At 36.3% G+C, this 12,392-nt stretch overlaps 1 protein-coding gene across 6 annotated transcripts in view; it reads left to right on the top strand.

Moving 5' to 3' along the window:
- MPDZ (multiple PDZ domain crumbs cell polarity complex component) overlaps nucleotides 1-12,392 on the top strand; it is a 181,011-nt gene that overhangs the window by 129,482 nt on the left and 39,137 nt on the right. For 4 of the 6 annotated variants that reach the window (XM_062208253.1, XM_062208256.1, XM_062208258.1 and 1 more), the window contains 3 exons: nucleotides 2,493-2,670; nucleotides 5,330-5,440; nucleotides 9,336-9,434. In XM_062208253.1, the coding sequence (XP_062064237.1) occupies nucleotides 2,493-2,670; nucleotides 5,330-5,440; nucleotides 9,336-9,434 (388 nt within the window). The remainder of the gene's footprint in view (nucleotides 1-2,492; nucleotides 2,671-5,329; nucleotides 5,441-9,335; nucleotides 9,435-12,392) is intronic. The other 2 variants (XM_062208255.1, XM_062208257.1) reach the window with 2 other exon arrangements.

Genomic DNA, 12,392 nt, shown 5'->3' on the forward strand with positions numbered 1-12,392 from the left:
CAGAGTTAGACAGTGAGAGAGAGGGAGACAGAGAGAAAGGTCTTCCTTCCGTTGGTTCATCCCCAAAATGGCTGCTAAGGCCAGCGCACTGCACTGATCCGAAGCCAGGAGCCAGGTACTTCCTCCTGGTCTCCCATACGGGTGCATAGCCCAAGCACTTCGGCCATCTCCACTGCCCTCCCAGGCCACAGCAGAGAGCTGGACTGGAAGAGAAGCAACCGGGACAGAATCTGGCACCCCAACCAGGACTAGAACCCGGGGTACCAGCGCCACAGGCAGAAGATTAGCTGAGTGAGTCGCGGCGCCAGCCTACATTAGTATCTATTAGACACCACAGAACACATAATTGGGAGAGTATTTAGAACTATCTTATTTTACTACTAGTAAAATTTTAATGAATTAACATATATAAAATTTATTCCATTGCATTAAAAATGCTTATTTTGGGGAAAAAAAAGTGTATTTTTATGAAAGGGAGAGGGAGAGGGAGAGAGAGAGAGAGAGAGAACCAGAGAGAGAATGAATGAGAATACAAACACTGCCATCTATTGGTTCACTCCCTAAATGCCTACAGTGTCCCTAGGGGTCCAACTTGAGAGCCAACTACTCAGTCTAGATCTATCCAACTAGGTGGCAGGGCCCCAACTTCTTAAACCATCACCTGCTGCCTCCTAGCTGCATGTTAGTGGAACCTGGCTAATCAAGAGTGGAGCTGGGACTAGAACTCAAGCACTTCAATATAGGATATGGACATCCCAACTTGGAATTTAACCACTAAACCAAACATCCACCCAAATGTTTATTTAACATTTTTTAACTTTAAGTGTACAATTTTAGTTACATTAAATACATTCACATTGCTGTAAAACCATCACCACAGTCTATCTACAGCACTTTGTCTTGCAAAAATGAATCTCTATGCCCATTAAACAATAATTCCCTATTCTTCCCTCCTCCCACTCCATGGTCACCAGCATTCCACTCTGACTCTGAATTTGACTACTCTGGGTACTTTATATAAGTGGATGATATAGCATTTGTCCTTTATTTTACTTGACACCATGCCTTTAAGTTTTGACGATGTTGTAGCATGTTTCAGAATTTGCTTCCTCTTTAAGACTGAGTAATGTTCCACTGCATGTTCACCCAGCCCTCCAGATCTGTTAGTTATGCATCCATGGATTTAACCAACTGTGGATTGAAAATATTTGGAAATAAAATTGTGTCTCTACTGAACCATGTATAGTCATTTTTCTTGTCATTATTGCCTGAACAATATAACAAAAACTCCTTGTACTAGTTACTATAAGAAACTAAGGATGATTTAAAGTATATGGGAGGATGTGCATAGGTTTTGTGCAAATACTATGTCATTATTTATTTATTTTTTTTTTAATTTTTGTCAGGCAGAGTGGACAGTAGAGGGAGACAGAGAGAAAGGTCTTCCTTTTTGCCGTTGGTTCACCCTCCAATGGCCGCTGCGGTAGTGCGCTGCGGCCGGCGCACCGCGCTGTTCCGATGGCAGGAGCCAGGTGCTTTTCCTGGTCTCCCATGGGGTGCAGGGCCCAAGGACTTTGGCCATCCTCCACTGCACTCCCTGGCCACAGCAGAGAGCTGGCCTGGAAGAGGGGCAACCGGGACAGGATCGGTGCCCCGACTATGTCATTTTATATAAAGGCCTTGAACTCACAGATTTTGGTATCCTCCATGGTCTTAGAACCAATCCCTTGCAAATACCAAGAAATGCAGTATATACCATTTGTACCTTTTTGTTTATCCATTCATTTGTTTTTGGACACTTGAGTAATTACCTTTTGGCTTTTGTGAATCATGCTCCTATGAATACGTATGTACAAACATCATTTCAAGACCCTGCTTTAAATTCTCTTGGGCATATATCCAGAAGTGGAATTGCTGACTCATATGATAATTATATTTTTAATTTTTTGAGGAACTGTTGTACTATTTTCCATAGCAGCTACTCCATTTTACATTCTCTCCAACACTGCTCAGGTTTCCAATTTCTCTACATCCCTGTCAACACTTGTTATTTTCCAATTTTTGATAATAATCATATAGTGGGTATAATAGGATGTCTTATGTTCTTTCTGTTTTCATTTTCCTGATGATTAGTAACATTAAGCATCTTTTCATGTGCTTCTGAGTCATTTATATATCTTCTTTAGAGAAATGTCTTTTCAAGTTATTTTCCCATTTTTAATATCTTTCTGTTTCTTTGTTATCAAGTTTCAGGAGTTCTCTATATATTCTGGATATTAATTCCTTATTAGATGTGTGATATTTTCCCCTGTGGCTGGATTGTCTTTTTATTCCATTAATAGTGTTCTTTGATAAACCAGTTTGCCACATTGATGAAGTGCAATTGTTCTTGTTCCCTGTGCCTTTGGTGTCATAAACAGGAAATCATTGACAAATCTAATATAATGTTTTCCCTCTATGTTTTCTTACAAGAGTTGTATTTATTTTTGTAGGGTTGAACTTTGGAGAGAACCAAGCAAATCCTTGGGCATCAGCATTGTTGGTGGACGAGGGATGGGGAGTCGTCTAAGCAACGGTGAAGTGATGAGGGGCATTTTCATCAAACATGTTCTTGAAGATAGTCCAGCTGGCAAAAATGGAACCTTGAGACCTGGAGACAGAATAGTAGAGGTAGCTTTCTGTGTCAGAATTCCTGCCCTTTTACTTCCTGTTTACCAAAGGAATTGTCATCTTTGTACATATTATTTGATGTAATTTTAGAGTAAAACATGTTTATGGTGAAAGCATTTATTTTCATTCATAGTTTTCTCTTATGATGACAGATTGTATACCTTGATGTAGAGAATGATGTTTGCAGATATAACCAACCATTTAAAAAATATTGGCCCCTAATTAAAATAATTATGTTTGGTTTGAATAAACAAAGCAAATTTCCTAGGGAAAATTAAATTGTTTAAAATCACACACACACAAATGTACACATCATTGTTAAGTTCTCCAGTTAGATTTTATTTTAAGAAATTCTTTATCATTACTACATCACCATAGGTAAACTTTGTGGTATAAGATTTTTTTTCGAAGTGAGTCTTTTCTGCTAAATCTTTAATGCTAAGACCTTGATTATGTTTTGTGTAAGTGCTTTCCCTCAGTCCACCCAGGTTCTTCCTCCTGCTTCTTAGCACAGTGCCTGTTCACCACCAGAGGCTCTTCATGGTATTCATGTGCTTATGTACCTGTATGTTTACACATATTTGTATTTTGTTATATGCAAGAGAGAGACATGTAGTCAAATTGTGCATAATTCCTTAATTCAAAGCGAAATTTAACATTTTAATTAGACTCTTCTCTTGTGAGTCGCTCATTTACTCAGCAGACATTACTAAAGGGCTGTTGCATCCCCAGGGTCATAAGAGAAACTGGGCAGCCTGTGGTAAGCAAGGCTCTACACCTGACTGCCAAGTGGGACAGACTTGACATGAAATCAAATTCTTCAGCTTAGTGTGATGCATTATTTGAACAAGACAAGTACAGTTTTATTTTAAAAGTTAAAGAAAGGTTACCTGACCCGGATTCGACAATTTCCAAATGAAGACAATGTAATTGTAATGATCGTGTAAGTGATTGTCTCATTTTCTAAACCCGTGTAACTTACATATTAAAATACCTTAATTATTTAGAAAAAAACTATAGCAACCATTCTTTACAATGAACAATTTGAGGTTCTTATTTATTCTTTCATTGATTTATTGTCTCTGAGAGCAGAAGGAAAGAAATTGAGAAGAGAAAGCAAATGCCATGTTTCTTCTCTTTTTATGATTGTTTAGGAAGAATGACAGATTTTTAAGGAACAATTTCAGTAGTCCTAAAATTTCCAGTTTTGTATTATCACAAGAAATTTATTTTCTGCATACTTTACCTTTCATCCACATAAAAAAATTAAAAATTCACAAGTCTTTCTAAAAAGTATGGGTTGTGGTTTGACCAAAGTGCTAAGTACATTTAATAAGTTTATATATTTCCTTCAAACTGAAAAGAAGGGAGTTTTTGGTGTGTTGTAAAATATTCTACGTAATTTAGCAATGATTTTGTGTATGTTCTATGTGTAGGAGCTTAACCAGGAGAGAAAGCCTTAGGCCCATGTTATCCTGGGGATCCTAAAACATGACTCTGCTAAGTTTCTAAAATGTGTGTTGACTTTGTAAGCAGAGACCTGCAAAGTATTCCATTCTGAGTGTAGAGTACTTTGGACTTTGGCAAAGATATTTAACACCCTGATAAATTTTCCCACTAATATGTAGTAGACATGCATAGTGACTTTTGTTCTAAAAGTTAGAAGTCATTTTAATATGTACTGGAAAATAGGATATCATCTGAAAAACAATATAACAGAAATCTTCACCTAAATAACATATATATGTGTGTGTGTATATATATATGTGTGTGTGTGTATGTATATTTATTTAAATATAATTCTGTTACAGGTGATAATGTTACATACAAAGATCTAATAATTAATTTCATTTTTCAGTGTTGTGTCCATTTTGAGATTGTTTTTATTTTGTTGTATATACCATATCATGGTCATTGGAAATTATAAAATAATAATTGCATCCTATAATTTTCTGACAGGATTAGCATTTGGCCTTTTAAACTATTTTCCTCCTTGCTCTTAGTTCATATAAAGTACAAGCTGAGTTGATCATCACCCAAGCAAGCCATGGTCAATGAAAAGTTACAAAATAACTCATTTTTCAACTATTTATGCAAGAATTACTAACAAATAAGCACAATTTCTTGGCTTACAGCTTCTTTCATATCTATTGCAAAGATTCTTTTGCAAAACTAACCTTATCATAGTCTGAATTTTCTGGACATCAGAATTTTGTTTTTAACTTCAAGCTTCCCCAGGAAACAATATGGACTGCACCACCCAACTGCTTTTTAAATTACTCAATAATGAATTAGAAGAAAATTAGGACAGTGACTTTCATGATGAAAATACTACTGTGGGACAATTCCCTTGTATTTCTTTAATGTTGATTTCTCAAAGGAACAACTGAGCAATGTAAGAGGGCAGAAATAGTCTTCATTCCGATCTATTATTATTACATTTCATTATTGGAGACAGATATCAATGTTTAAAATAAGGGACCACAGATCTGCTAGACAAATGAGAAGTTCTGCAGCATCACAAATTAGACTTAGTTATTTTTGACAATGAAACATGTTTTCCAGGAGCCTAACCAAGCATCCTCAAATCTCCAGATCCACAAGTTGTTCTGTTGTTCTATAGCTTCTTGAAATGTTAAGCTGAGGCCTTCCATTGCAGGTGGATGGAATGGACCTCAGAGATGCAAGCCATGAACAAGCTGTGGAAGCCATTCGGAAAGCAGGCAACCCTGTAGTCTTTATGGTACAGAGCATTATTAACAGACCAAGGGTAAGCAAACACAAAGGGCAAGGTAGGCATTTCCAAACAACGCTCAACTTGGAATCTAATGTGTGAAGGACCAAGTTGTCTGTATGAACAAAGACAATGATTTTTGAAATCTCAGACTTGGTAGAAGTTTCTTCTGCTTTTTAAAAATTGAATTATCCTGGAAACCCCTTCCAACATGCTTAATAAAGACCTGAAGTCTGTTGAAGACACAGAAGCAAGATATATTGGTGGCCATAGATATCTAGATGATTAATGACCTATATTTGTGCAAGTCAGAAAATACATAAGTTGTTAAAAATAATGTGGTGTGGACATTCAGGTTAATAGTCCAGGATCTCTAGAGGAGTAACTTAGTGTCCAAAAACATGACATTTTCTTTAAATTTATTCTTTAGGCAGAATCTCTTGCTTATGCAATCCATGATCTTTAGTGAACATTAAATCCCCATGGGGTATATTTTGGTAATTTACAAGTGATTTCCTAACTGCTATTTTTCCAACTCTAGTTACTGTATAGCCGTTCATCATTTTATAGCTGTGGTAGACAAAAACCCACTCACCCATTTTACTGCATAAAAGTGGGTAAAATAGATTTAAAATATTCTGGAAATTGTAAGCATTTGTAACAAATGCTGATTGTATATGCCCTAAAGATGCTGAATTTGAAAATTATGCCAGAGCTTCAAACTGTGCTTTGTGTTACTTCTTTATGCTTCACTGGGAAATAAAATTCCCATTTGCATCAGCTATCAAACATAATTGAATCACCTACTCATCAAACTTACTCATTTGCTCACAAGTTTGCCTATTATTTCAGCAGTTCTCTAGGTGTCCTAAAGCTCTTAGAAACTCCCCTTCTGGATTTAGCAACCACTGTCGTACTGAGTCTCTGATATTACCTGGTGCTAGTTGTTCAGATTGGTTGTTTTTGAAAGAAAAAATATTAACATGTGTAAGAGCAGTTAAGGCATCATCTAAAACTTAAAATATGTAATTTAATGTACATTTAATTTTATCTTGCCAAATTGAGAATTCAAGGTTTTAATGCTCAATGAAGGATGAAGCCAACAACTATAGATGAGATCAAAGTAGCATCATTATTCTTTGCCATGGAATACAGAGCACCCAGTGTATCTTACAGGTCTTTTCTTTTGTTGTCAAGACAACAAAAGATCTGATCTGGGTTCACCATAAGTGAATTTAGCAACTCTTAATGTAAGCAGTTATCTCCACATCCGTAGTTCTTAATCATTCAGTTGTTTGTTGTTAGGTAATAATTATCCATTCAGATAGAAAATCTTCCACATGGTAGAGCTGCATCACATTGTATTCTTTACACATGCTGTTCAGTTTGTTGAAATAACTACAAATCTTGTAATATTTGTTTCCGTTTGTTGTGTTAAACATAGACACAGCATGATAATGTTGGTAAATGCCTGTTTAAGTTAAAGCTACTCTTTTTGTGGGTGGGTGAGTGGGTTTTATTCCTTTGTTGTTTTATTTTTAATTTACAACTTTTATATCATTAGGGACAGTTCAAGAAACTGCTGAGTAGTGATTCTCAATATTACTTTAATGTTTAAACTACAAATATTTCTTTATATGTTGATCACCTTTTCTTGGGAGCTGGTGAGATTATTTCATACACCTGGATAATATTCCTATTTTTACTATCCAAACTATAATGATGCCTCATTTTATGGCAATTATTCCAAGCTGCATCTTGCTTAAAATGAAATGTTTAGTCAAGTTAGACTTATTTTTTCATTTAAAATGAAGTATACTTTGTTTCCAGTGATATTTTTCCCTTTGGAAATAATGATGTCTCCATTAATTTAAAGAAAAAAATAAAAAATATGCATACTTAGGAGTCTCTTAGTAGTAAATGATTTATTTCTGGATATAGGATAAAACATACAGAAACTGAAATGCCAGTCCATCTTTTTGGTTCTTTGGGCATCCAAGAATCAGACTTTCCCAGAGTAGACCTGGTGATTGACCCAGAATGATAATGCTTTACAGAATTTGGTCTGAATACGTTGTCCCCTCAAAAGGTGTGGACCCCATTAATCCAGGTCAGAGGATGCTTTTGTCTTGTCTGCACTGCTTCTCAGTTAATATTATCTCTACTTTTGTCAGCCCTTAGGACTATAAATAGGTATTTCTTCACTGATTTTTTTAATAGAAAATACAGTCTGTTTCCATAAATCTTTCCCTAGTAGGAGAGTGACCTACAATTTCATCTGCTATACTCATCCTGTACTTTTATACTTTGCTTCCAGGGCCAAATTCTAATCCTATAAGATTTTCAAATCAAAATAAAATAAAAAAAAGCTGGAGTTCTCCTACTGTATTCTATTTTTTGCCATATGATTTTGTTTCCTATTGTGCTACAGAATTATAAAGGACACTGAACTCTAAAAATAGCATGTATAAAAAAAAGCTTAGAAATACTCTCCACCCTCCATAGCACTGACTTATTTGCCTGGGATTTGTTTTTCATCTCTGCCCAGTCATTTCTTCAACCTTAGTGAATGGTCCTATTCCTTGGCATTTGTAATCTTCTCTTTGGTAAAGCAGGAGTTGACATTTTAAACTGAAAAGCAGGGAGAGAGTTGAGATGAGCAGAAATGTCATTGTGCCCATTTCTTTTCCCCGTCTTCCCTCTGTAGGAAAAACATTGCAAGAAGAGCAGATTGAAAGGGTGATGCGGCATAAGCTTTAGTGCAGGCTTACTGAAGACAGAGTCTCTGCAGAGTGTTCTCCAAACAGGGTGGTGTCACATGACAGCCCCTCTCCCTACCCGCGAAGCCTGCCAATGGGGCTTTTTTATAGAGAGAAGTAACACAAACATATAATTGGAGCCAAAATGAATTTTAAATGTCTGCAATTTCCCCTGAAAGATATAGTCAATAAAAGAAAAAGATAGCGGGTGTGAAAAGAAGGAGAAGAATTTATTGTGCTAAGGAAATTACTTTTCTTTTTGTTAAAGCCATGAAAATGCTAAATTGTCTCTGGCAGTCGTCCTGCCTTTAATTTGTATATTCAACTCTAACAGTCCTGGCTGAGGGCATCTTACAGGCAAACCTCTGAGAAACACTATAAGGTAGGATTTCAAATATTATCCAAAGTCTCATAAAGTTCCCAACAGTAAGAGAAATGTTATAGAAAAAAAATTTTTTTCAAAAAATGAAGCTCTGTGTTCCTTCCTTTGCAAAAAAGTGGGCAGAAATACAAGGGGGCTTCAAAAGGTACAGAAAGATTCACATTATCTTTTAATTCCTGTTCTTTCTTTCACAATTATACAGTGGTTCATTTCTTCACACACTGTTGATTTCATTTGTTTAATGAAAAGAAATGCGGTTGCTTTGGAGCAGCCTTTATCTAGTCAAAAGTATTAAAAGTTTCCTTACTGGAAACAGAATAATGAAAGTTGCCGATGAACTGGCTGACAAATGCTTAATTTGCATTCTGGAACAGACAGGTTTCTTTTTTTGTACATAACAATTCGATTTGAAGTGTAAATAAAAGCATTTGTGATTTTAATTTTGTAAAATGTTTACTAATAGCTTGAAGCATACATTATTGTAGAGTGCACAGCATGTATGCATCTATCTGTGATAGTGTCAATGAAAATAAGAGAAATTTGGGATCCATTTGGCCAAGTAGATTATTGTGTGGTTTGTAGACTGATTCATAGACTCAAAAGTAGATGCAGGTCATTAGAGGCAATCCTATAGGTCCAGACTGTTAAGAAGATATCGCCATTAATTTCTGGATGGACAGCACCTAATTTCATACAGAGAGTTCTTTAAATCAGTAAGTACTTTGTTCTAAAAGTGAATTGTTTGAAGTACATTTCCCTTGCGCTCAGCGCCTCTTATGTTTCCTTTTAGAAAGCCCCCTTGCCTTCTGTGCCGCACAACCTTTACCCTAAGTACAGCTTCAGCAGCACTAACCCATTTGCTGATTCTCTCCAGTTCAACGCCTACAAGGTTGGATGATGCCTATTGTCTTGCCATTACCTTGTGCGAATGTTTTGTTCTCTGTGACTGATGTGCCTTTGTCCAGCTTCCCTGTTTAGCACCTTTGGGCAGGAAAAACAGCAACTGGGTGTTTGGAGTGAGCATGAAAATCCTTTCTTAAGCACATTTTCTTGCCAGAGAGTATTTATTTTTATAGCTAAAATTAAATAGTCTTTGTTTTCCTGAATTTCGGTATGGTATAATTTTTTGGTATTTAAATTTGTGCTAGTTGCCTAATGGATGAACCACTTTCTGACATAGTTTCTTTAGAACCCTGTGTTGGTTTAAATCCTTTTCAGACTGCTACAAGGTGGTCATAAAAGCTCTTCCATGATTTGATCACTCTTCCAATCATCTTGTATGTCTATTTGCAGGCATCTCCTAAATATTCATAAAGCATGTCCATGCAAATGCCTGAATCGGGAAACAACTGTTTTAATGCTCAGAAAACTGTATTTGCATAGTCTCATATTCTGATGAAATTATAAAACCAAAATTGAAGCAAAAATTTATAAGAACTTATAAAACCAAACTTGAAACAAAAAAACTGTAAGAATATGTATGCCATTATTTGATCTTGAAAAGGAAAAAAGCTGTCAACAATTCCCTTCAGGAAACATTTTATGAATATTCATTAGATTTTCATGTTGTGATCAGGATAACCAATGATGCTGTATCTGACAGAATGTATTTTCTATTACTGTAGGAATTACAGAGTTCAAGTAGAGTTTTCTTCCATTGTTCCCCAACTAACCCCTTTGCTCCCACACCATTTAAGGTTTGTCTCAGTGTGAAATTTCCATAAGTGAGTGTGTTACAGAGTGCTGTATGTATATGTTGTACTTGCTAAGTGCACAGTTGGCATGGAGTGATTTCAAGTGCACTTTGCATTTTTACCAATGAAGATTAAATAGTCTTTGTTATAAAGCTGTGTTATCATTAATATATTTTTGGATGTGTCAGTAATATGCCAGCTACATAATCTTTATGAGGATGAGGATAACAGAAGGTAGTAAAGCAGAAGACCTAGTTGCCCTGGTTAAGGTTCCACTAAATTTTATTCAAAGTAGAAAAAATGTTGTGCCTAAGATCCTGAGGAGCTCTTCTGATAGGCACATTTTGTTTGTTTCTAATGAAAATAACAGCTTAGAAAAACTATACAGCAAGATCCTTAGAATGTGCATCTATCAATTATGGCAAGCTTAAATTGGATTTTGTTCTACTTTTTAAAAAGGAGATATATTTGTTAACAGTTTCCATTGCTACATAGAAGTGAATGTTTAGCCAAAGGAATTTTGAAGTATCTGTCCTCCTTCCCCTTTGTATGATCAATGAACTTTGATTAGATTAAATGTGTTTTTGTATGTTTTTTATTTTATTTGCATATTATTAATTGGAAAGATTTATGACACAGTGTTTTGGAAGATAACAAAGGTTCCATCTGCAATAGTAACATTTTCTATTTGGGCAATGGTGTGTCAACTATTTTAATAGAACATCCTATTTTAGTCTGTATTGCCCTAAAGAGACTGTCAACCAGCTCTCTGTTTTACTAGAGAATTGACTGCTTTCTGATTCACTCAAAGGAAGATCACATTCAGTGTCAAATCAGGTTTAAATGTTAGGTGTATTTTGGGTATTCTGATTCTTGGCACCAGTGTATGCTTCTGAAGTATGTGTGTATGCCAGTCATTTAGTGAGTTCTTATAATAAGTAGGTTTTTTAAACGTCATTTTTTAAAAGATATACTCACATGAAATAACATGTTACACAAGAGAAATATTTAAGCAAAATAAAGTAAAATGAAGATAGGGGCCAGCGCCGTGGCTCACTAAGCTAATCCCCCGCCTACGGCGCCGGCACTCAAAGTTCTAGTCCCGGTTGGGGCGCCGGTTCTGTCCCGGTTGCTTCTCTTCCAGTCCAGCTCTCTGCTGTGGCCCGGGAGTGCAGTGGAGGATAACTGAAGTGCTTGGGCCCTGCAACAACATAGAAGACCAGGAGGAAGCACCTGGCTCCTGGCTTCCGGATCGGCGCAGTGTGCCAGCCTTACTGGTCATTTGGGGGGTGAACCAACAGAAAGGGAAGACCTTTCTCTTTGCTGTCTCTCTCTCTCTCACTAACTCTGCCTGTCAAAAAAAAAAAAAAAAATGAAGATAGGAAAAATATAGGTTCAAGGCATCCGGAACAGCTTTATACCAAAGTTAGAGCTTTAGCCAGGTATCCCTGCAAAAGTTAGGTAATTATACTGGAGAGTGGAAGAGACAGTGAGGTATAATGGAAAGCATGTTGAATTAAGAATTAAACAAAAAGATGTCCAAGTCCAGTGGTTTTGAACTAAATCTTTCACTTCTTGTGGCTTCAGGTTGAAAAGATGGATTCATCTGCCAAATCAATAAAATGACCTCAGTGACTCAAAGTCCTTTCAAACTCATTTCATACTGTTTTGAGGATCTATAATATAGGAATTTCATGATACTTTTATTAAAAATAATAGGACCTATGGTCCTAAGTGATAGCAAGTGTGGTGCACATTGGTTTTGTGTGAGGTGTTCCCCTATGTTTTCTCACTGGCATGCCACCTTGACAAGTGACAAATGGTGGTGTTCTTTAAGACCATGCCTCTTGGCTCTGTGGTGTGCTCTGTGCTAACAAATGGGCTGCCCTGGTACATGAGCCTGCATGTGTCCCGCCCCTTTCATGGGTTTGCTGAGAGGATTCAGGTAGCAATAAAGAATTCTTTACATGGAGTCTCATTAACAAGACTTCCAAAATCTTGCCCAGACCTCTGCATTTTAATAACTTTTAAATTGAATTTTTTCCAAAAGTGCAAGTTTGTACAGTTCTCTAGCTTCAACCACCTAAGCTTCAAACGGACAAACTCATTGGCTTAAAATAGCAAACAACAGTTGAATGATTTGTGCTCTGATA

Source organism: Lepus europaeus, chromosome 12, assembly GCF_033115175.1.
Source record: "Lepus europaeus isolate LE1 chromosome 12, mLepTim1.pri, whole genome shotgun sequence".
NCBI lineage: Eukaryota > Metazoa > Chordata > Mammalia > Lagomorpha > Leporidae > Lepus > Lepus europaeus.